The sequence below is a fragment of the Taudactylus pleione genome, unplaced genomic scaffold (assembly GCF_031769625.1).
Source record: "Taudactylus pleione unplaced genomic scaffold, aTauple2 ptg000154l, whole genome shotgun sequence".
Taxonomy (NCBI): domain Eukaryota; kingdom Metazoa; phylum Chordata; class Amphibia; order Anura; family Myobatrachidae; genus Taudactylus; species Taudactylus pleione.
Genome location: NW_028284556.1, coordinates 3,815,293 through 3,837,466, shown reverse-complemented (window position 1 = coordinate 3,837,466; position 22,174 = coordinate 3,815,293). Strand labels below are relative to the sequence as shown.

The following is a 22,174-nucleotide window of genomic DNA, read 5'->3' as shown; positions in this document are numbered from 1 at the left end:
AGCACTTTTATGAAATCGGACCAGGCGGCCTAGCCTTTCCCCGCGTGCATCAATGAGCCCATGACCCTGTCACTGGTTTACTGGTTTTCCTTCCTTGGACCACTTTCAGTAGGTACTAACCACTGCATGCCAGGAACAACCCAGTAGACCTGACATTTTGGAGATGCTCTTGTCACTCAGATCCTTACACCTGCCCATTTTTCCTGCTTCCAACACATCAGCTTCAAGAGCTCCCTAATATATTCCAACACTTGACAGGTACCATTGTAATTGGATAATCAATGTTATTCACTTCGCCTGTTAGTGGTTTTAGTGTTATAACTTAGAGGTTCCCAAACTCGGTCCTCAAGGCACCCTAACGGTCCAGGTGTTAAGGATAACCAGGTATGAATTTAGAAAAGGAAAGACTTCTTTTGAAAAGTATGTACAAATTATGTACCTTTTTATGATTTTTTTTTTGTAACGTTTTAATCAAAGGTCATCCATAAACAAAGTTTCCTCCATTTAACCTCTTAACTGGTGTTTCTGCTGACAAGGTTGCATCGCATGCCCTGCTGTGCAACCCGTACTAATCTTTTGAAGAGGAGATCCGTTCTGCCTAAGGGGTCTATTTACTAAGCAATGTTAGGAGACAGAATGAAAAGTGATAAGGTGTTTGAAAAATGACACTTGGGAGCTGATTGGCTGGCACCTTATCACTTTTCACTCTGTCTCCTAACACTACTTAGTAAATAGACCCCTAAGTGCGGACCGAATCTCCTCTGAGTCCCCTCAGTGATGAGAACAGCAATCTCTGATCATCATTTCCCTCTGACACACGCTCCACTGTGCTCTGATTGTGGGGAGGGGTAATTGCCAATGGGGGCGGGTGGTATGCCCGAGGGGTGATCTGCTCTCAGTGGGAGTGGGAGAGGGGCAAAATAAAGTAATATAATGCTGGTGGGGAAGGGACAAAATAATAATGATAAAAAATTACATTAGTCACCGGGGAAGGGGTGCAAAAACAGGATCTTTTTACAGGGGGTTATAAAATTGATTCTTTTACTAAGGGGATGTGAGGGGGGGATGGTTATTAGGATCTATGACCACTTGGGGTGGGAGGGTGATGCGATAGACCCTCTAGGCATATTTTATTAATAAATATATTATAAAAAATGCTTTTTAAACTAAATTACATAAAAAAAAAAAAATATGCCAATTTATGCCCAGTATTGTCAGGAAAAAAAAATAGTCAATTAAGTGGGTAACAGATGTCTTCAGTTCTTGTGCTTTCATACATTTTAGAGTAAGCAATTTTTGCAAATGTAAGGATTTCTCACCGGTGGCTTGTAGTGCTTCAACCGCAAGAAATGTCCTCTGATTGTGTTCATGCTTTGGTAGAAAACTTTAAGTGCTTTAGCAAAGTCTGCATCATAACTTGCTCTGTAGCCTGACCGCTTCATGACTTCTTTCGTTGAACTTGCTGACTGTGTACTGTTGACAGAGTAATCTTTGCATGGTCCCCTTACAGGCTTGTCACAACCTAAAATGAAGATAAAAGTAAATCAGTATGCTAAGCATTTGTAGACACAGAGAAGGAAATTGCCTAACAGCAATGTAACACGTTACACTACTACCTAACACTTGGATCTGCTGAGTAGTTCTGGTCATTCACTACTGTATTTAGGAACTACCTGTTTAAATAATTAGGGTACAAGAACAGTTCAGCATCTTCTGATGTCTTGAGACGTAGTGCAAACTTTAGCTGGTCAAACCTTCAAACACAGCCTTCATGATCAGTGACAGCACCAGTGACCACATAGTGAGTCCATCCAACCACAGGCCTGAAAAATGTTTGCTTCTAACGGCACTCCTCCCACTCTGTGATTCTACTGATTACAGTCATCCACGTATACCAGTACTGCTAATCCGTGAGCGCTGCGCTATCACCTTGTCCGCTATTCTTTATATTGAGTTACTGCCAGTCTCATACAACCTGCTGTCTAAAGCTGGCCACGCACTAGACCAACTTACATCCAACCAGCCAACTTGTTGATTGGTTGGAATGAAAATCTGGTAACGTATGGAAGTAAATGATGATCAGCAATTTGCTCCTAAATGCCAGAAAACAGATGAAAATGGTCGTTCAGACAAGTTTGTTAAATGTTTGATCTAAACTATTTGCTCAAACAACAGTTGTGGCCCATTTTCCAGCGTTTGGGAGCAAATTGCTGATTGGTTGGAACGAAAATCTGGTAAGGTATACAATCAACTAGTTGGCTGGTTGGACAGATAATCTTTAGATGTGTGGCCACCTTAAGAATCTGTTAGGGTGCATACACACCAGGACGATATCGGCACGATTAAGGTAATTGGAACGATGAATCGTGTAAATCGCATAGTGTGTGCACAATTGCGCGCTACCACTGGTCGAATGCGACGTCTTATGATCGTCTGTGCAGCACAGGCAATCATAAGATAACGCATACGATAAGGTGCCAATCGCACAGTGTGTACGGACAACCGGACGATCAGCCCACTGTACACTGTACAGCGCATTCGATTTGACGATTCAACAAATCGTCAAATCTTATGCGAAATTGGACAGTGTGTACGCTCAATTTAGGAAGTTCTGTCTTCAATGGAAATTGGATAGGAAATCGGAACGATTACAAATCGTTCAGGTGTGTACCCTGCCTTATACTGCTATATCCTTCAGTCTTTTCTGGACTTCAGCAGTTATTCATTATATTTGCGACACTTATGAATCAACTCTTTTTTTTTTTTTTTTTTATTCTATTCCAGGTTTTAGGCGGATTATTTTACATTTTTGAGATACCAATAAACTAGTAATGTCCATGCTTTTCTACACCTAACATCGAAATGGTGCCAATCATTATACCAGGACTCTCAACAAACCAGTTACACCCTCAGTCATGGTTGTCACCTAATATTTTCTAATAATCAATGTTTTATTCAATGTCTTGTTTTATATGCAATCCATTTATGCATTTTATTAAATGTATAACTTTTACATGGCCACGTAGTCACATTGTAGCATTTTCAGTACCATGTCTGCCGATCTATACACTGAGAAATGTATCTGTTCTATTAATTGGTGAGAGACAGTTGCTACGTGATATTACTTTAGGGTTTTGCACCTATGTATAATTCATATTTAGAACTTGTATTATTTCCGTTTTCCCTACTAACATACTATGTATTTTTCTTTTTTCTAAAAAAACGTGGTTCTTTTTACTGCCCATAGGTGTTGAAAAGAACCTGTTAGTATATATCCTGACATTACTGCTTGGGACAGTCCCATGTTGAGTGCTTTGCCCAACCTATCAGCCAGCAATTGTGTTATGTACTGTTTACTAGTAGAGGAGCAGTGAATGGGGGCGGCATGCAAATAGTGTTTTCAGTGAAAGGGAACGGGGCAGAGAGGGTCCAGCATGCCAGAAGCACTGGGCAAGTCCCCTGTTTATGTGCATGCCATCGCTAGCACTTGTCCGATTCGGGAGATATGCTGTTAGTCCTTTTATATTTTCCTAAGAAAATTCCTAAAGTCACAACTTTGAACCAAATTTGTGGTAAATACTTTTTTTTTTTTTTAGGAACTAGCGAAATACAGAAATCTTTCAGAAATAGTTCTGTGAAATAATGAACCACATCTGAAAACAAATGCTAAAATATTAACTACAGTGGTGCTTGAAAGTTTGTGAACCCTTCAGACTTTTCAATATTTCTGTTGAAATTTGGCCTAAAACTACCTCAGATTTTCACACAAGTCCTAAAAGTAGAAAAAGAGAACCAAATCAAACAAATGAGACAAAACAATATCACATATCTGTGAGTGGCAAAAGTATGTGATTAAGGGTTAATTTTTGTGGGGAGCCAATTAACCTACCTGTATATTTGTGTGGGAGGAAACCTGAGTACCCGGAGGAAACCCACGCAAGCACAGGTAGAATATACAAACTCCACACAGTTAGGGCCGTGATAGGAGTTGCACCAACGACCTCAGTGCTGTGAGGCAGTAACGCTAAGCATTACACCATCTGTGCAGCCCAATTCAAATTACGCCACACAGTAGACTGCACATACTGTAGTGCCCCTGATTTACATTAAATCACATAGTAGTGTCCCTTATCCACTTTACGATACACGTAGTGACCCTTATACACAATGCCCACAGTAGTAGTGCCCCTTACATACAATACCTACAGTAGTAGTGCCAAGTACACTCAATGCCCACAGTAGTAGTGCCTCTTATGAAATGCCAACAGTAGTAGTGCCCCTTACACATTATTCCCACAGTAGTGCCCCCTATACCATGCCCACCATAGTAGTGCTCCCTATGCAATGCCCACAATAACAGTGCTCCCTATGCAATGCCCACAGTAGTAGTGCCCTTTATAAAATGCCCACAGTAGTAGTGCCCCTTATCTAATGCCCACAGTAGTAGTGACCCCTATACAATGCCCATGGCAGTAGTGACCCTTACACATACAGACACACACACACAACAGTGTACTTACCTGCATTTCCGCTCCTGCATCTGCCACCATCCGACAGCTCCTCATGCTCGGCACTGTGGGAGAGAAGTCATGACTCAGGAGTGAGCTCCAGCTGCAGGGAAGGAGCAGCCGGGCGTCCACTAGCAACAAATCTCAGCCCCTTAGCCCAATGCAAATCCAGGGGAGGGCGCGATCAGGATGATTGCTCCCCCCCACAGGCAGAGGAGCACACAGCAGCATGTGCTGGGCTGCTCAGCTGACAGGGAGGAGGGGGGAGCGGTGTCTGGCCCCTCCAGCAAGCCTGGGCCCGGGTGATTAGGACCCGCTCCCCCCCTCTCGGCATCCCTGATGACATCTACATTTATGACCAAAGAAGCAACACCGAGTTGTATTGGGGCATTTTCACTTAGGCAAAGTTCAGTGAGGGGGTGTCAATGCAACTGTGAGTTATGAATGTAAGTACAAGTTAGTCTGTTTCCAGGCGTATCTATCTAATATAGTGAGGGGTATGTGTGCCCTGAGGATCATGATGACTAGCAGCAAAAACGTGAATACATTTTGAGATGGCACATCTTTGTATAAGAACTAATGTAGTGTTTTTTTCTGTGCACACAGTTTGGGGGTAGGATACTTACACAAGTCTGCAGAAATAATAATAATCATGTCTGCACGTTATATTATCAATGGGAGCATATGATTAGTATGGTGCAGGGGCTGGCTGGAAAATTTAGCCTGGGGGCAAGCACGGAGGGTTGGCTCACGAGCAGTGGCCCATCCTTACACGGTGGCTTAACCACTTAACCGGTGGCGTAGCATGGGATGCAACCGCAGCCAGCTGTGCTCCAGCTGACACAATCGCATCCAAGGGTGTCCCCTGATATTTAAGAAGCAAATCCGTTCTATACATGTGCAGAGCGGATTTCCTTCTGCTTGTCCATGCCCCCTGCAGTGATGCGGCGGTCTGTGACCACCGACATCTCTGCTGGAATCGCTCCCCAGTATGCTGTGTGAATGGCAGGAAACAAAAGTGCAAGAAGGGGCTTGTGGTCACTGGGCGTTGCAGGGTGGAGACAGGGAGGTGACCTGTAGTGACTGCAAAAAGGGGTCGTTTCATGGGCGTGTTTTGGGAGTGTCTTCGATGCGTCTGGGAACGCTGTGTTCCCAATTGCGTATCCAATGCTTCAGAGGCCATGTTCAGTTGTATTTGTGAAGAATAGCTAGAGTAAAGCTTAGGCTACTGCAAATATTGATGGTGTGTGTGACCGATGTTGCGTCAAGGTTAGTGTGTATACAATCTCCATCGCAAATGCACAGACCATTTACCCTGGAAGTGGATGTCTCACCGCTCATAACACTCATAACACTCCATCGTACTGTGGAGCACAAAAGGATGGCTAAGATTAGCATTTCATACCTACTCATAGCTGAGCAGCGGTGAACGGATGACGCATGCATGCCGGCTCTGGAAGAGGCTGGGGACCTAGCCAGCAGCTTACGGGGTAATGGGCAAGCTCCCAGCATGATGCCCCTTGTCGATAGGCCATGCCCCCTATTTTTGGACCCACGCAAGTGTCCTTCTTACCCCAGTTGAAAAGTTGGGAGGTTGTTTGTTTTTACATTTTCAGTGGGACATGGGTGGGTCATTCCGTGTCAAATCAAATCTACACACTGTTTTACCTCACCAGCTCATATTTTGGTATATGGAGAGTATATATGTAGTCTAAGAAAAATACAAGATAGTATTTAAATATAACATGCCGTTTCCAAAATATGTAAAGTTGTCAAAAACGCAAAATCAGCATATTTTCAATTCGCCATAGCAGCTGTCATAATTAAGCTAGAGAGGTGGGAGTAGTGTCATGTTACTGTGTTTTTTATGGCCTTTCCTACGATACAACACAATAAGCTTTGTGAGGAAAAACATTTTCCAGATTCAAACTGAAATTTTGGATCATGATTATCTCAAAAGCTGCGTCGATAAAAAAGTTCAAAAAAATTCTGGAACTAGTCTATACTAATGTTAAATGTTTGTCAAAATTTAAAAGTGGGAGGATAATGGGTTCATAGTTAAAAAATATTTTAAAACAAGGTAGTTTATTCAAAAAAGCCGGGTGTAGTACAAGTAGTAATAGGTAATAATAGATTTGATGGCTTCATTAGTTTAATTATATAAATCAAGTTGAATAGAAATACTTCACATTATATTAGTCAGTCAACAATGCTAGCTGAAGATAGCTTGACAATGCCTCAGTGGTTTTTGAAGTGTCATCAGGAGACATGACAAATTCTTCCAGTTGGAGTTATAGGGTCGACTTTGCATAAGACATCTATTAGAGCACAGGTTCTCAAACTCGGTCCTCAGGACCCCAAACAGTGCATATTTTCCAGGTCTCCTCAGAATCACAAGGGAAATAATTAGCTCCACCTGGGGATCTTTTAAAATGTGTCAGTGAGTAATGAATACACCTGTGCACCTGCTAGGAGACCTACAAAATGTGAACTGTGTGGGGTCCTGACGACCGAGTTTGAGAACCACTGTATTAGAAGTATCCATAGTACATCAGGCTTCCTTGGATAGAAGAATGATGGTGAAGGTCACTTTTAATTCGTCTTCATTCTTGTCCATCACATAAGCAAGCCACCATTTCTTATTATACACAATTAGCGAAACCTAATTAGTAAATTAAGGAGGGAGATGCAATTTCTAGTTTTCATATACAATTTAAAAGGTCAATAGTTTCATGGTTGCGGGCAGATAATGTTATTGGAGTCTTAATTTGACAGAACATTTCACATCTTATGTTGATAATATTTATATATAGTTGCTAATTATCCCTATTTCCAAAAGTCCCAGGTTTTGTACCTATTATTTTTATGCGGACCATCTACACAAAAATTCCAATTAACTGTACTTTGATTTACTTACTATTTAAAATGCAAAAAAATGAGTATAATCAAATTCAGTACACTGAATATTGGTATTGCAGTTCTCCTAATTTCACTAAGACAGTATTGCACTCTGGAATTTTGCCACCTGTATGATAAAGTAACACTGCGACAGAGCAGATAGAGGGGCACTCATACACCTGGACAGAAATGCTGCATTACCTGTATCTGTCCTGTCCCATATTGCAATGGGTCTCAATGTGGCTGCAGAGATAGGGTCTGCAGATGCACTCTTATGCTGGGTAACACAGGCCGACATATCAGCCGTTCAATTGAGCGTCCGATATATATCGTGGGCACGTTGGCGGGTGTCTATCAGCAATATATCTGTGAACGACATCAATCACAGACATATCGCTTCGGCTGTGCAACACAGCCGATGGCCAATATACCTGCAGATATAACGGCACATCATGCTGTGTGTATGGGTGGTCATGTGGTATATCAATTTTGCTAAAGATAATACAAACTATGGTCGCAATTTACAACAAAATCTTTATCATAAACAATTACATCAGAATTAAAAGAAAATCATAAAAAAGAAAGGAAAGCGAAGAAAACAAAAAAGCCTCATGCCAGATTATAAAACTGATCCATCCGACCATCTACTTTTGATGAACTACTGGATATTTACCGGGGTCTGTTTGATGTCTACCTTAATCACGACTGAGTGTCTTATAGTGGTCCGACTCCTTATACTGCAACCAGGGATGCCAAATCATAGTGAAATTGTTAACCTTATCTGTGTGGGGTAAAATTAAATCGTCCATAACCATATAATGATTGAGACGCGTACACCACTCAGACATGGAGGGAGCCAACCTGGACTTCCAGTAGACAGGGATCACAGCTTTGGAAGCATATGATGTAGTAGCGACTTTTTGAAGTGAACCTGGGGTTACCGAATGACGTTCAGTAGCCAAAAGCTAGGGCAAGAAGGCAAATCTTCATGAAGAATAAGGCTTGCCGTTTCAATTACTTTGTCCCAAAAAGGTCTAAGGAAAGAGCAGTCCCACCAGATATGTAAAGGGGTTCCCAGCTCTGTCTCACATCTCCAGCAAGTGTTAGGGACTCCTGGATACATTTTAGAAAGCTGGCTAGGGCAGCGGTACCAACGTGAGAGAACTTTATAATGTGCAGATGCGGAGAAAGTATTTCTGAAAACTTCCGGCCAATCATCCTCTCCTATTATTCCCTTTAGAGCTGATTCCCACTCAGAAATAAATCTGGTTCTACCAGAAAAAAGGCATTCAATCAACAATGTTTAAATTCTAACTACTTTCTTGACCCATTCCAGTCCAGCTTTCGGTCTCATCACTCCACCAAAACTGCCCTTACCATATACTATTCAAGACATACAGTATAAGACCCTATTATTTTCCCCTATCTACAGATATTAGAACTACGAAACCCTTCTCCCAATGCCTTGAATAGTATCATTACTAAAGTTGGTGGCATTTTGCCTATTAGTTAGAGCTACAGACAGCTCTAAATAGGGAATGTTTAATTATGGCCATGTTGTATATGAAAAAACTTACATTGAGAGCTACAAGCAGTGCTTCAAAGTGGGGTATAGAATACCGCCATCTTTCCTCCCCAGTCCCCATAACAAAACTATGGGGTATATTCAATTGGCCGCAAGGTTTTGCGAGGAAATACCCACGGGATTCAATTAAAAAAACAGTGGGCGCAGGGTTTTCATCACTGAAAACCACACGCCGCGTAATTAAAAAAAAAAAAAAGTCACTTACCTGTCCGGGTCTCTGCGGCTCCCGGCGGCCTCCCCTCTTTCTTCTTACTGGATGTAGTTCTCCCAGCGCCCATTCCGGGGGGGGGCACACACACCGCACCGGGTGTCACACACACACTCATGCACTCATACACACACACACACCACACAGTCACTCATACACACTTACATACAGCACACACACTGACATACTCACCGCTGCTGCAGAAGAGCCGTCTCCCGACGCTGGATGCAGAAGAAGATGAGAAGACAGTGCTTCGGAAGGTGAGTAATTAAGGACTAATTAAGCTAATTGGATACTTCCAATTGCTTAATTAGTCCTTTGGGGAGGGGGGGGGGTTGTCAGAGCAAGTACACATGATTTTTCCTAAGAACATTGATTTCTGGAAAAATCACGCTTGCTCAGGAGGTGCGCAAAAAAAAACCTCCCGGCGCGTGTTTTTATAAAAAAACACGCACCTAATAGAATAGCAAAAACCCTGCACCAGCAGGAAATACCTCGCAGGTGCGGGTTTTTGGCTTTTCTCGCGGCCAATTGAACATACCCCTAAGGGTGTGCCTTTTGGTGGATCAGGGAGTGGTCTAAAATGGCCAAAAGAAACTGCTACTGGTAGAAGAAATTACATCTATCATCTGTTTCCCAACATTCATTGTTCTCATCTTTCTACCTCCTGCTGCAGCAACGCATTACATACTGTAGATCTACTTAGCTGCAATACTTTATCTGGGATGCGAGTTCTGTGTATGGTAAGCTGAAAATGATCTGTCTTAAATGCAGGGTTAACTGTCTTAACTGAAGGTGCACATATATTCTGTACTGACAGGCTTAGCCACCAGACGTGGGAGCCAATCAAACAAGTCTGCTTGCTTGCCACTTCCCCCAATACATTTGTAGAACACTGGAAAACAACTTGCAATGGTGATGAAACATTGAATCCTAACCATCATTTGGTTCTCATCCCTAGTCCTCTCCCATCAGACTTGGTCCTTTCCTGAAATTGGTAGCTGGTTTGCTCAGTAACTCTCAGTAATGGAGTACTCAATTTTTTCAGCCTTGGTGAATTAGACTGCAGTGAAAAATAGGCATGTATGTGCTTGTTATGGATTTGGCAGCTTATTTTCTATATTGAGTGGCATATTCAGAAGAGCCGAGAGGGAAAGGGGCCCGGGCCTGTTGGAGGGGCCCGGTTCATCTGCTGTGGGGGACTATTTTACTTTTTTTAAAACATTTTGGAGGTGGCCTGGCCATGAATCCCAGATTTTTCCACACCCACTCTCAGTACCCGGGTCCCAGGAGATGTCTCAACAGCCCTGGTTATTTTAGCAAGAATTGTCCAAATGTGTACAAACACTGGTAAGCACTGTACATGTCAATCAAAGTATTACTGACCATGATTTTTTTCTTGCTTCAGAATTATATAACAAAGATGATCTCAATATGTTTAGGCAATCATCTTTATACTGCATGTTGTAAAATACAGTATTTTTATAAAATCCTTTGTATCACCATTTCCTTTATTTATTAATTTTTATGAGTCCAATCATATTTTACTGACCTTGGCATTTCCAAGTCCCAGATTGCTGTAGTGACTCTTTCAGGTAAATATTCTCCTCTCTCAAAGCTCTATTAATATCCCTTAAAAGCTCAGTTTCTTGCTCCAACTTTAATAACTTCAGGTAGAGCTCAGAGACATGACTGTTTGAATCCTGAAACAAAGAAAGAAACATTATGTGATCTTTTAAAATTTAAAGAGATTATGACAATGCATACTGTATATGATTTATCCAGAATTCTTCCCACACAGGACCTCATTCAGACCCGCTCGCAAGCGGGTCGATGGTGAGGGCCTGCGCTCGCACTGCGCGTGTGCAAGCCCCGGAGTGAGTGACAAATGCACACGCTCCGGGGCTCGCTACAAAAGGGGCGGCTGTCGATGTTGATCGACAGCTCTTCCCGTTTTGTAGGCGGGGTGGGGGGGGGTAACCGGACAAACGGAGGCATACCTGAAGGAACGCCTGCCGTTTCTAGGCGGCCCTACTGACATCACCAGTGATGTCAGTAGGGAGCTTCCTGCTCTGTTAGAGCAGGAAGCTACCTGGGGCTTGCGGTAGACGAGACCCTACCGCAAGGGTCTCGTCGCAAGCCCCGATGGTAGCGATGGTCTCGACCATCGCAACCATCACCTAGTCACTCGCTAAAGTTGTGGGTGGTAACCCACAGCTTAGTGAGTGGCCAGGAGGCCGCCTTTCAAAAGAAAAATGGCCACCCTCATTCAGAGCGAGCGCTCACTTTTTCCGAGCGGTTCTGAATGAGGTCCACAGTCCTCCTTCTCCAGTCCTACACACACAATGCCCAATATCTGCAGCAAGTGGTGACTGAGGTTTGGCACTTAACTCCATGTACTTTATCTGTATTTACATGTGGTGCATCTGAAGGATGTGAGACAAGAGGGCTGCTTGAGAATGTCATGTGATATGTGTTATATGTCTGAATTATCCTTCCTGAGACAAATGAGTGGAATAGGCCAAGGCCATGGAGTTTATGACCCATCATACCTATGTCCAGGCACAAAATACTATGTGTTCAGCTGGGTACACACCTATACAATCGTCACCCCAATATCGGACCGACAGTTGTATTGATGTGTACGCAGTGCCATTTTCAGGAGATAATTGACTTATAACCCGTCTGCAATGGTCAGGATCGGGCGATAGCATCTTATGTGCTGTTTAGTATTTCTCGGCCTGACCACCCAATCCCATAGAAGGCCATACACACAGAGTTATTTCTAGCACAGTGTGTACAGGGCTCGCAGGGGGTCAAGATAGGTGCACACTCTTCGTCTGATCAGGCACGTTTAATCAATTGGCTGCAGATTGAAAAGATTTGTACCCAGCTGTATTAATGTGTGCTGGCATGTGCAGATATCCACAATCATAATATATGGGTATTAACAGAACTTAACATGCTTTCTAATACAAACATAAGATGTCAGACACATTGTGAGGCTAAGCACACACACTAGTCAATGTATAGTAAAGTTGACATTGTTCATATGAGAAAGTACACACAGAATGCTAGATGTTAACAGCAAACAACTGAATACAGCTCCTGAGATCTTAACTTACACTTGTATAAAAGTGTAGAAACATGCACTAAAATTAGGTTATCTAACAAATCCCAGTTATCTGCTGACTAGTGGCATAACCAGGGGGTTGCAGGGGGAGCGACATCAGCGAAAGACCAGCGTCTAATGGTGCCCATGGCGGTCCCAACAGTGCTCCGATCCTGAGTTTGTAGCAGCAGAACATCATGTAATGGCATTGCTACACTGCCAGTCAAATACTGGGATAGCCATGAGTGTCAGCTCTGCAGAGGACTGGAGGGGGCTATGGAGTGAAGGCAAACAGGACTGGAGGATGGTATGCACAAAGGAAGTTAATGTGTGTGTGTGGGGGGGAGGGGGGGTTGGTGTTCAGAGCACAGGGGTAGGGGAGAGTGGACAATACAAAACATGCAGATGGGGGAGATTGGTACACTTAAACAGGGGTGTGGGGGCACAATACATAACATAAAAATGGGGGGTCACTACAGGACACACAGATGAAGGGACGGAAGGCCACAGATTTTTGTGTTTTTTTGAGGGGGGATATTGAGCATATTGCAGATCAAACAGATGAGCTGGGGACAACACAATAGAGGATGTACAGACTGGGGGTCGGGAGCATAAAACAGTACATATGGATGTGGGGCATGTTGGGGGTGTCGGATGGGTCATTTAAGGGGCAGATGGGAAACACCTGGACCAGTGGAGCCTATTTTTTCATGTTTACTCCTTGTTATGTCAAAAGCTAGCTATGCCTTTGCTGCCGACACCTCACTGTTTTTAGCTGAGGTTGATCATGTAGTCCAGCATGTATGATCAAGATCCTATTAAAATGTAATTGGAAATTAAAAGATGCAGAACAAATAGCAGAGAACAGTGACTGAATAAGTGGAGAGAAATCCTTATGAAGCTTTAGGGATTCAAAAGTCAAGACTATAATAAAAACACTATGGGGTGGAGGGCCTAGAAACCTTTATAGAGCGCCATGCATTTATTTGTAAATTCTGGGATATCGATGCCTTGCAGTACGGCTTTTCTTGTCACTTTGTTCTCCTTTGCCCAAGTTCCTCTTGACCTTAAATAAAATGCAGATTCTGATCCTGCCCATTGTATAATCATAATTGAAATACATTCTAAGTATTGAAAGACACAACAAGAGGAAAGCACCCAGGCTGCTACAGAGAAGAACGGTATCTAAACAGAGTGAGATGAGTGCTCCTCCCAGAGTGCTGTAAACGGGTGCATGTGTAATGTGAGGCCACGTTTCTTTTTGTGGGGCTTCTTTTTCGGGTGCGTGCCAACGGATATCCCTCCTTCATATTCCCAGTTGTTGGGAGGTATAGCAATGTTCATCCATGTTCCTGTCCTGCCGGGTAACTACCCCTAATACAGTAACAATATAATTCAAGTATACTGTCTGGAGGGGGTTGGGTATGGGATCCCGACCGTCAGAATTCCGACAGATTTTTGTATTATAACCCTTACCCTAAACCTCCCCCTAACCCACCCCTACTGCAGCCTAACCTTAAGCCTCCCATCCCGCAGCCTAACCCTAAACCTCCCCACCAGCAGCCGAACCTTCCCCCTATTATTATTATTATTATTATTGTTTATTTATATGGCGCCACAAGTGTTCCGCAGCGCCTTACAAAGTACATAAACAAATAGATTGATTTACAGTGACTTACAGTACAGTACAATACATTACAGGACATGGATAATATACATTGCTACATTCACGACCATAACACCCAGATAAGCAACAATGCAAAGCAATCAAGTGTTAGGTGCCCTGGTAGAGAGTAAGAAGAAGATGAAGGTAGAGTAAGGAGAAGGACAAGAGGGTAGAGGGCCCTGCTCATAGGAGCTTACATTCTAAGGGGGAGGGACAGACAGACAGGGGTGACACAGATGGGGTAGGCAGGGAGAGAGGAGTATGTAGCAGCAAGTTAAGATGAGAGCTGGAAGGCTTTGATGAAATAGTGGGTCTTGAGAGCCCGTTTGAAGGATTGTAGAGAGGTGGAGAGTCTGATGGGAAGCGGGAGAGAGTTCCAAAGGTGGGGAGCAGCGCGGGCAAAATCTTGTAGGCGGGAGTGGGAGGAAGTAATCAATTGGCATGAGAGGCGGCGTGCATTTGTTGAACGAAGAGGGCGGACAGGAGAGTGAAGGGAGATGAGATCAGAGAGGAATGGCTGAGGGCTTTGTAAGTGAGTGTGAGAACCTTAAATTGCATTCTAAAGGGGAAGGGGAGCCAGTGGAGGGCTTGTAGGAGAGGGGAGGCAGATGCACAGCGTTTTGAGAGGAAGATGAGCCGAGCAGCAGCATTAAGGATAGACTGGAGAGGGGAGAGAAGGGATTTGGGGAGGCCAGATAGGAGAAGGTTACAGTAGTCCAATCTGGAGATGACCAATGAGTGTATGAGGGTTTTAGTGGCATCCTGGGTGAGAAAGGGTCTAATCTTGGAAATATTTTTAAGATGAAAGCGACAGGACTGTGAGAGATACCGGATATGTGGTTTGAAGGAGAGGGAGGAGTCCAGGATAACTCCAAGACAGCGCACTTTGGGGCTAGAGGAGATAGTTGTGCCATTGATAAAGAAATGGTGGGAAGTGTGGTTATGTAGGGGGGAGGGAAGATGATAAGCTCAGTCTTAGACATATTAAGTTTAAGAAATCGCTGGGACATCCAGAAAGAAATGGCAGAGAGACAGTTGGAGACACGAGTGAGGAGAGAGGGAGAGAGGTCAAGGGAGGAAAGGTAGATCTGAGTATCATTAGCATAGAGATGATATTGGAGGTCAAAAGAGCTGATTAGTTCACCTAGTGAGGATGTATAGAGTGAGAAAAGGAGAGGTCCAAGAACAGAACCTTGGGGAACACCCACTGCAAGAGGCTGTGGGGGAGAAGAGGAGTCATGAGAGGAGACAGAGAAGGATCACTCAGAGAGGTAGGAGGCTAGCCAGGAGAGGGCAGTGTCACGCAGACCAAGGGAGTGAAGGATTTGCAGAAGGAGAGGGTGGTCCACAGTGTCAAAAGCAGCAGAAAGGTCAAGGAGAATGAGCAGAGAGTAGTGGCCCTTGGATTTAGCAGCAAGGAGGTCATTGCTGACTTTTGTGAGGGCAGTTTCAGTGGAGTGGAGAGAGCGGAAGCCAGACTGAAAAGGGTCAAGGAGGGAATGAGAGGAAAGAAAGGTGGTAAGGCGCTTGAAAACAACACGCTCAAGGAGCTTGGAAGCAAAAGGGAGGAGAGAGATGGGACGGTAGTTGGAGAGAGTGTTAGAATCAAGGGTTGTTGGAGGTGGTGAAGAGACGTTGGGGATTTGAGGACTGAGAGGAGATGAGGTTCTTGAAATATGACTGTTTAGAGAGGAAAAGGTCAGCACTGTATGATGAGAGCATAAAATTGAAATGGAGAAAATCAGCCTTAGAGCGTGATCTTCTCCACTGTCGTTTGGCAGTGCGCGAACACATTTGCAGGTATCTGGTGCATTTGGAATGCCAGGGTTGTTGTGTGAATCTACGAGGGTGAATAGTGATCGCCGGAGCATCAGACTCCAGAGCAGAAGTAAGGGAGGTATTGTATCGAGAAATGGCTTGTTCAGGGCAGGAGAGAGAGAGGATAGGGGAGAGAAGTGAGTCAAGCTGGGAAGAAAAAAAGTGTCAATAGCGTCAATGTTACGCTTAGTGATAGTGGCCTTAGGAGGTAGATGAAGGGAAGGAGAGAAGAATAGGTTAAAAGAGAGAAGGTGATGGTCTGAGAGGGGGAATGGGGAATTGGAGTAATCAGAAATATCACAACGGTGAGTGAAGACCAGGTCAAGCGAATGCCCACTCACATGGGAGGGTGAGGAGGTCCATTGGGACAGACCAAATGAAGACATCAGGGTGAGGAGTTTGGAGGCAGAGGCTTCTGTGGGGATATCAATAGGAATATTGAAGTCACCTAGGATAATAGAGGGAAGGTCAGAGGAGAGAAAGTGAGGAAGCCAGGAAGCGAAGTTGTCAATGAATTTGGAAGGAGGGCCAGGGGGACGGTAAATGACAGCTACTCTAAGGTGAACTGGTTGGAAGAGGCGTATAGCATGAACCTCAAATGTAGAGAAAGTAAGAGATGGTTCAGAGGGTAGGAGATGGTAGAAGTAACCGGGGGATAGAAGGACCCCTACCCCACCACCATGGCGACCCCCAGGCCGAGGGGTATGAGAGAAGATGAGGCCCCCAAAGGAGAGAGCAGCAGGGGAAGTGGTGTCAGAGGGTGAAATCCAGGTTTCAGTAATGGCTAGGAGATGCCAGTTTTTAGAGATGAAAAGGTCATGGGTGGGTACGAGTTTGTTACATACTGATCTGGCATTCCAGAGGGCACAGGATAGAGGGACAGTGTTTGTGGGAGAGATGTGAATTCGATTATTTGGGTTGCTGTAGCGAGAAGGTGAGTTTAATATGGGTGGCCGAGATGAATGTAGTGGAGAGATTATGCGGGGACCAGAGCTGGGAAGGGAATCTGTAGGTGGTTGGCAGGGAGGGAGTTTAATATGATGGGGGTGGTATGGGGTGACATGGAGAGGAGGTTTGGAGGAAGGATTATCAGTGGGGTAGTAGGACAAAGGAGGGGTAGAAGAGAATGAAAGTGTATTAGTGGTAGAGGAGAGGGAGGACGGCAGACAGAGGAGGGGAGATAAAGGAAGGAGGAGGTGGAGGAGACAAGGGGGAAATGATATAGGTGGAAAAAGGGGGTAGAGCAGAGTATTAGGTAGACAGTGAGTGGAGGGGGAGGTACACATGATAATGGTGTGGAAGAGTTGGGTAGGGGGAGGAAAACTAGATGTGGGAATAAAGTATGAGTGCAGAGAAGCAAGTAACAAGGAAAATGTGCCTGCAAAATTTCCAAACTATTATTGAGCAGAGGAAAAGAGGAGAAATGGAATATTAAAGTAAACTGAATTAGAAGACAGATGACAGGCTAGGAAAAGAAGAGAGGTGGGAAGATATTATTTCTAAGACATATACTAAAATTGGCACTGAATACAGTAAGCTATGAGTTGTTTGTGAAATGAGCGAGTCAGTACAAATATTAGCAGGTGTAAGTTCTTAGTGAGCAAACAGAGGCCAGTGAAGATTGCCCAGGTGATGCAGACGGCAGTTGCTTGTAGTGTAGATATTGTGAACTTACATTTCTTGATTATACTTTGTCCATATGTTCTTGTTAAAGAATAGATTCAGGTTAGAGTGGTCTCCTTCTGTTTAACTTCGGTTTAATGCCGGTATAATGCCGAATTTGGTAAGAAATGCACTTTTACAAATTATGCACTTCTAATAATTATGCCCTACTCAGCCCAGGGGCCTTCAGCCTCTCATATGAAACTTAAATAGTCAGTGCTTGCATGTGTATGCAATGAATCCAATCATCCCCCAATACCCTCCCACTAATATGGCTAGCAATAAATGTCCTAACATAAACAAACAGTGAATGCCACAAAGCTAAGAAGAACTAGGTCTACTAATCTATACACTTTTCAAGTAATTAAAAATTAGATGATCTGCAGCAATGATGAGTTACCTAGTTTGCAGTACACTTTTCAAATAATTAAAAATTACTAGTGCCTAACCTTATACCCCTAGTGCCTAACCTTATACCTAACCCCTAACCTTGTTACTTTTTATTGTAATTCCCACCATTGGGATTCCAGAGCCAGTATTCTGAACGTCAGCATCGTGACTGTCGGTATCCCGACTACTTCCCATTTGAGGAGGTAGTTGGGCCCACCAGGGTTTTCCCCTGTACCTCTGTTGACTAAGCTGCCCCTGAACCATGCTAACATGGACACTAGAGCCTCTGCCCAGCAGAATACAAGCTCCATCCTGATATATAGTATGAGGCTAGACGTTAATAAATATTAAATAAGAATAACAGATTCTTTATTAACTATCTCAGTTGGGTCATTGATGTATAAATACTGTGTAAATATAGCTAACATATGTTTAAGCAGAAAGCTGAAAATGGAGCAACATTAGTTATTACCGGTAGTAATATTCCTCTTATATGGTTCTACAATAGCTGTGGATGGAGAGTGGCATTATATTTCAGTGAGAGCAGACATGTACAATATTAAAAGCAAAGAAATAAAGAATACACAGTTTCCATTCAGTAAAATTAGCATATTAAAATAGAATGATGTGGCTCTTATGTAAAACATCCATTAAAATATATTGACATTGTACTTACCACTAAAGATGAACTGGAGTTTAAAGTTTTCATACTATCAATTAAAATAAAGCCTTCATTTGTGCATGCTGAGGCTGGCAGAGACCATCCAATTTCAGGGCAACCTTCTGGAAAGCCACACAAGCAAAATATATATAAAAATCTGTTTCATATTTTCTCTGCAACTTTCATTTCATGGCAGACATTTTAAATATTTTGATAGATCCCAAGCTGGCTTTAACCTCTACAGATCCCTCTTAGCGTAGGGATCAAAAATGAAGGGGGGCACTGGTAACCTTGGATCATAGCGGGCGTAATGCAGAATTTGGCACTGACACTGCTACAGCTCCTTTGTAATGTAGCCTTTCCCCTATATTACAACTCTTTGCAGTAACACCTCAGGTTTTTTTATGAGCATTTTAGCAGGATAAAAGTTTATTACAGATGTCTGCCTTGGCAGCCTGTATCTTATTTTTCTTTATTTCTTCCTGTTCACCACTATGGATGTCGTCTGAACAGAGAGTAGGGAGGAAGGTTCTCACCGGCACCCTGCTTCCGACGTTGGGACTTCACTGCCCCCGCCCTAATGTTGCATGTCTGGCATACCCGGCAGCACTGACACCATTAGGTATGTATTGCCAGACCCTGCACCATAGTAGTGTTGAAGGGGGAGGTGTAATGCTTAACAAAATGTCACCTCTTCCTGGCAGACATTAGGATCCATATTGTAGCCCCCAAAATCAGGAACTTAAAACGGATCACCCTGGACCCCAATATAGGGTAGACAGGGTTAAGAGATTTATTTAGCTGAGTGGCCGTCATACCTTACTTTTGTTGTGTTGTGGAGCTGTTCTGCACTTTTACTTCATTTAGAATAAGTATAGACACATTTTGGGGCAAAAACAAGACAAAGCTCCCCATTTTTCTGGAACAAAAAAAAAATTGAACTGAGCAGTGTGTTCTGTGTCCATTGGTCCATCTCCCCCATGTCCTTTCCGACCATTCTACTTCTGCCCAAGGCACAAAACATGATTAATATACTAATAATTTAGACTACAGCTGCAAAATGTGTGGTGCCGACGCCATAAAAATCTATATAAATAGTTATTCTAGAACTATCTCCAAACAAGTGAAATTGTGAGGTCTGCATTTTATAGATAAATAGAATGGCAGCTTTTTACTGATGGACAGCAGTGTGCTGGAGAATGTTTCTGTGTTTCTTTTCTAATGTACCTGGAACACAATAGGAACACAACACATGTGGTGGCACCAGGGGCGTATTTATAATGGGTGCAGGGTGTGCGGTACACACGGTCCCCCGGCCCCAGGGGGGCCCGCACCGCATACCCTGCACCCATACTTTCTATTACTTACCACTCCGAAGTCCCGCGTCAGGTCTCCCAGCGCTGTTCAAACGCCAAACACCGGAGTTAGAGGAAGGGGCCCGTGTCGGGGGATGATCATGGCCTCCTCCTCTCTAGAGATGCCCCTGGGTGGCACAAATGGAATGAGTAATCATCATATGGTTCTGTACTATGGGCCTGGTTCAGAGATGGACGTTAATGCAATCTAATTAAAATTTGCTAATGTCTGCAAAGAACACCTGAGCATAAATAAGCCCACTGCTCCCTTCTTACCTGCATGCGACAACGCATATCTGAGCTTTCGGGAGAGCGCACACACCTGAATCAGAAGCGTACGCTTTTAGCATCGCTGCTACCTATTTAGATGCAGCAGCGAGGCTAAAATATGGTAATGCCGCAGGAGGCGTCTTTTGTAAGTACAGCAGAGGTTCCCAAACTTCGTCCTCAAGGCTCCCCAACAGTTCAGGTTTTAGAGATATCCATGGTTGAGCACAGGTGGTTAAAATACATTAACTGAGGCACTAATTAAGTCACCTGTGGTTAAGCATGGATATCCTTAAAACATCTTGCCTCTGAGGACTCAGCCACGGGATCACTTTCAGGAACGTCAGCCATTTGAGTAACCCTCAGGTTACTTTGGATGGCCCCCGCAAACAGTCGAGCATGTCAATCATGCTGTGGCTTAGACAGATTGGTTAAATCCGTTTGATTTAATCAATTTGTCCGAACAACCATTTTTGGCAGTATTCCAGTGTTTGGGAGCAAATGGTAGCATGTCATGTGCTCCCATACAGGATTTTCGTTCCAACCAGCCAGATAGGACAGATAATCGTATAGTGTGTACCTAGCGTTATTAGAAACACCATTAACAGGTTTATTTAATAATAAATATGAAGATAAATAATAAAAAAAGTTATACCTTGGAGGCCCCATAAATCTACCACCAATGCATTTTTTTGTAGGTAATTCAGAAGTCCATTAGATACATTTGATGCAATAAACTGCATTTTATGATCAATGACAGGATTCACGTTTTTCCAGGCTGGCTTAGTATAAACAGATTGATGATAATCATAAAAGTGATATCTTAAATGGAGAAACAAAAAAAAAAAAAAGATTAGATTTTTTTTTTTCAAGATCTTTTCATTTATAAAAGTGGGATACAGAAATATAAAACAAAAACAAGCGTACACAGCCTGAGTCAACAAAGGGCGGAAAAGGTAGCAAACAAATGTTACGGCTTGCAACAAAAAAGTACATATAAAATTCTTCAAACTACTTTTTTGTTGTTCTTTCCATTTGTTTAGTTATATTTTAACTCCTTATTTTATTTTTAGTTTTAGTCACATTTTTTAAAGCAGATCAAAATAACGCGGCATAAAGAGAGCTTGGGAACAGGGAACGGAAATAACGAAAGAATAAATCACTAAAGAAACAAACAAACAGTAATTACTAAGACAAAACAGCAATATACATATATGAAAATAGGTGAACTCAAAGCCTACAGTAGAAGCAGTCACTAATACTATAAAGTATCAAGATATTGGTTGTGGGAGCCAAAAAATCCAGGTATCGTAAAAATGTAATCAAACTGTTACTTTGAATCATATAAGTATATTTAAAAAATCAATAAGAGAGCTACAAAGTAAGTAGAGTAGAGAATTAAGAGAGACCAGGAAGGGTCACATTGTTGATCCTATACCATGGGGACCAAATATTGTGAAACTTGTCCACAGTGTTATTTTGAAGGCTAGTGATGTACTCCATTTTGGACACAAACCAAACACGATTGAGGAGCTCCTGCTGGGTTGGAGGGGATGGGTTTTTCCAAGCCCTGGCGATCTGATATTTAGCCGCACAAGAGATATGCATAATCGATTTATTGTCAAACTTGGATAGCTGGCAAACCGGGGCACACAGGAGTAACGAGGCCGGGGAGAGGGGAGGCACAGAACTATAGAGGACAGAAGTGATATAACAAGCGACCAAAAAGGAGCTACATTAGGGCACGTCCACCATATTTGGAAAAAAATCCTACTTGACTGCAATTTCGGCAACATATATTGGAAGTAGCGGGATATATTTGGTTAAGACGTTCCAGCAGAAAATACCATCGGGTATACACTTTATATGTATTCTCCTTAATGGAAACACTAATAGAGCATTTAGATATATTGAGGCGAATTACCTCCCAAATTTCTTCCTCCAGAGAGATACCTAGGTCCAATTCCCAGGAAAGTTTATGGGCCGCCAGAGGTGGATGTTCCTTGATGAGGATAGTGTGATAAATGCGAGAGATGATGCCTTT

The 22,174-nt window shown here is 43.1% G+C and overlaps 1 protein-coding gene across 1 annotated transcript in view; it reads right to left on the bottom strand.

Moving 5' to 3' along the window:
* Positions 1-22,174, bottom strand: part of LOC148521855 (kinesin-like protein KIF28) — a 116,097-nt gene that overhangs the window by 7,452 nt on the left and 86,471 nt on the right. Inside the window, exons 17-20 of the mRNA XM_088474465.1 lie at positions 20,786-20,952; positions 18,524-18,630; positions 10,752-10,902; positions 1,320-1,522 (exon numbers count right to left, since the gene is read on the bottom strand). Coding sequence (XP_088330591.1) covers positions 1,320-1,522; positions 10,752-10,902; positions 18,524-18,630; positions 20,786-20,952 — 628 coding nt within the window. The remainder of the gene's footprint in view (positions 1-1,319; positions 1,523-10,751; positions 10,903-18,523; positions 18,631-20,785; positions 20,953-22,174) is intronic.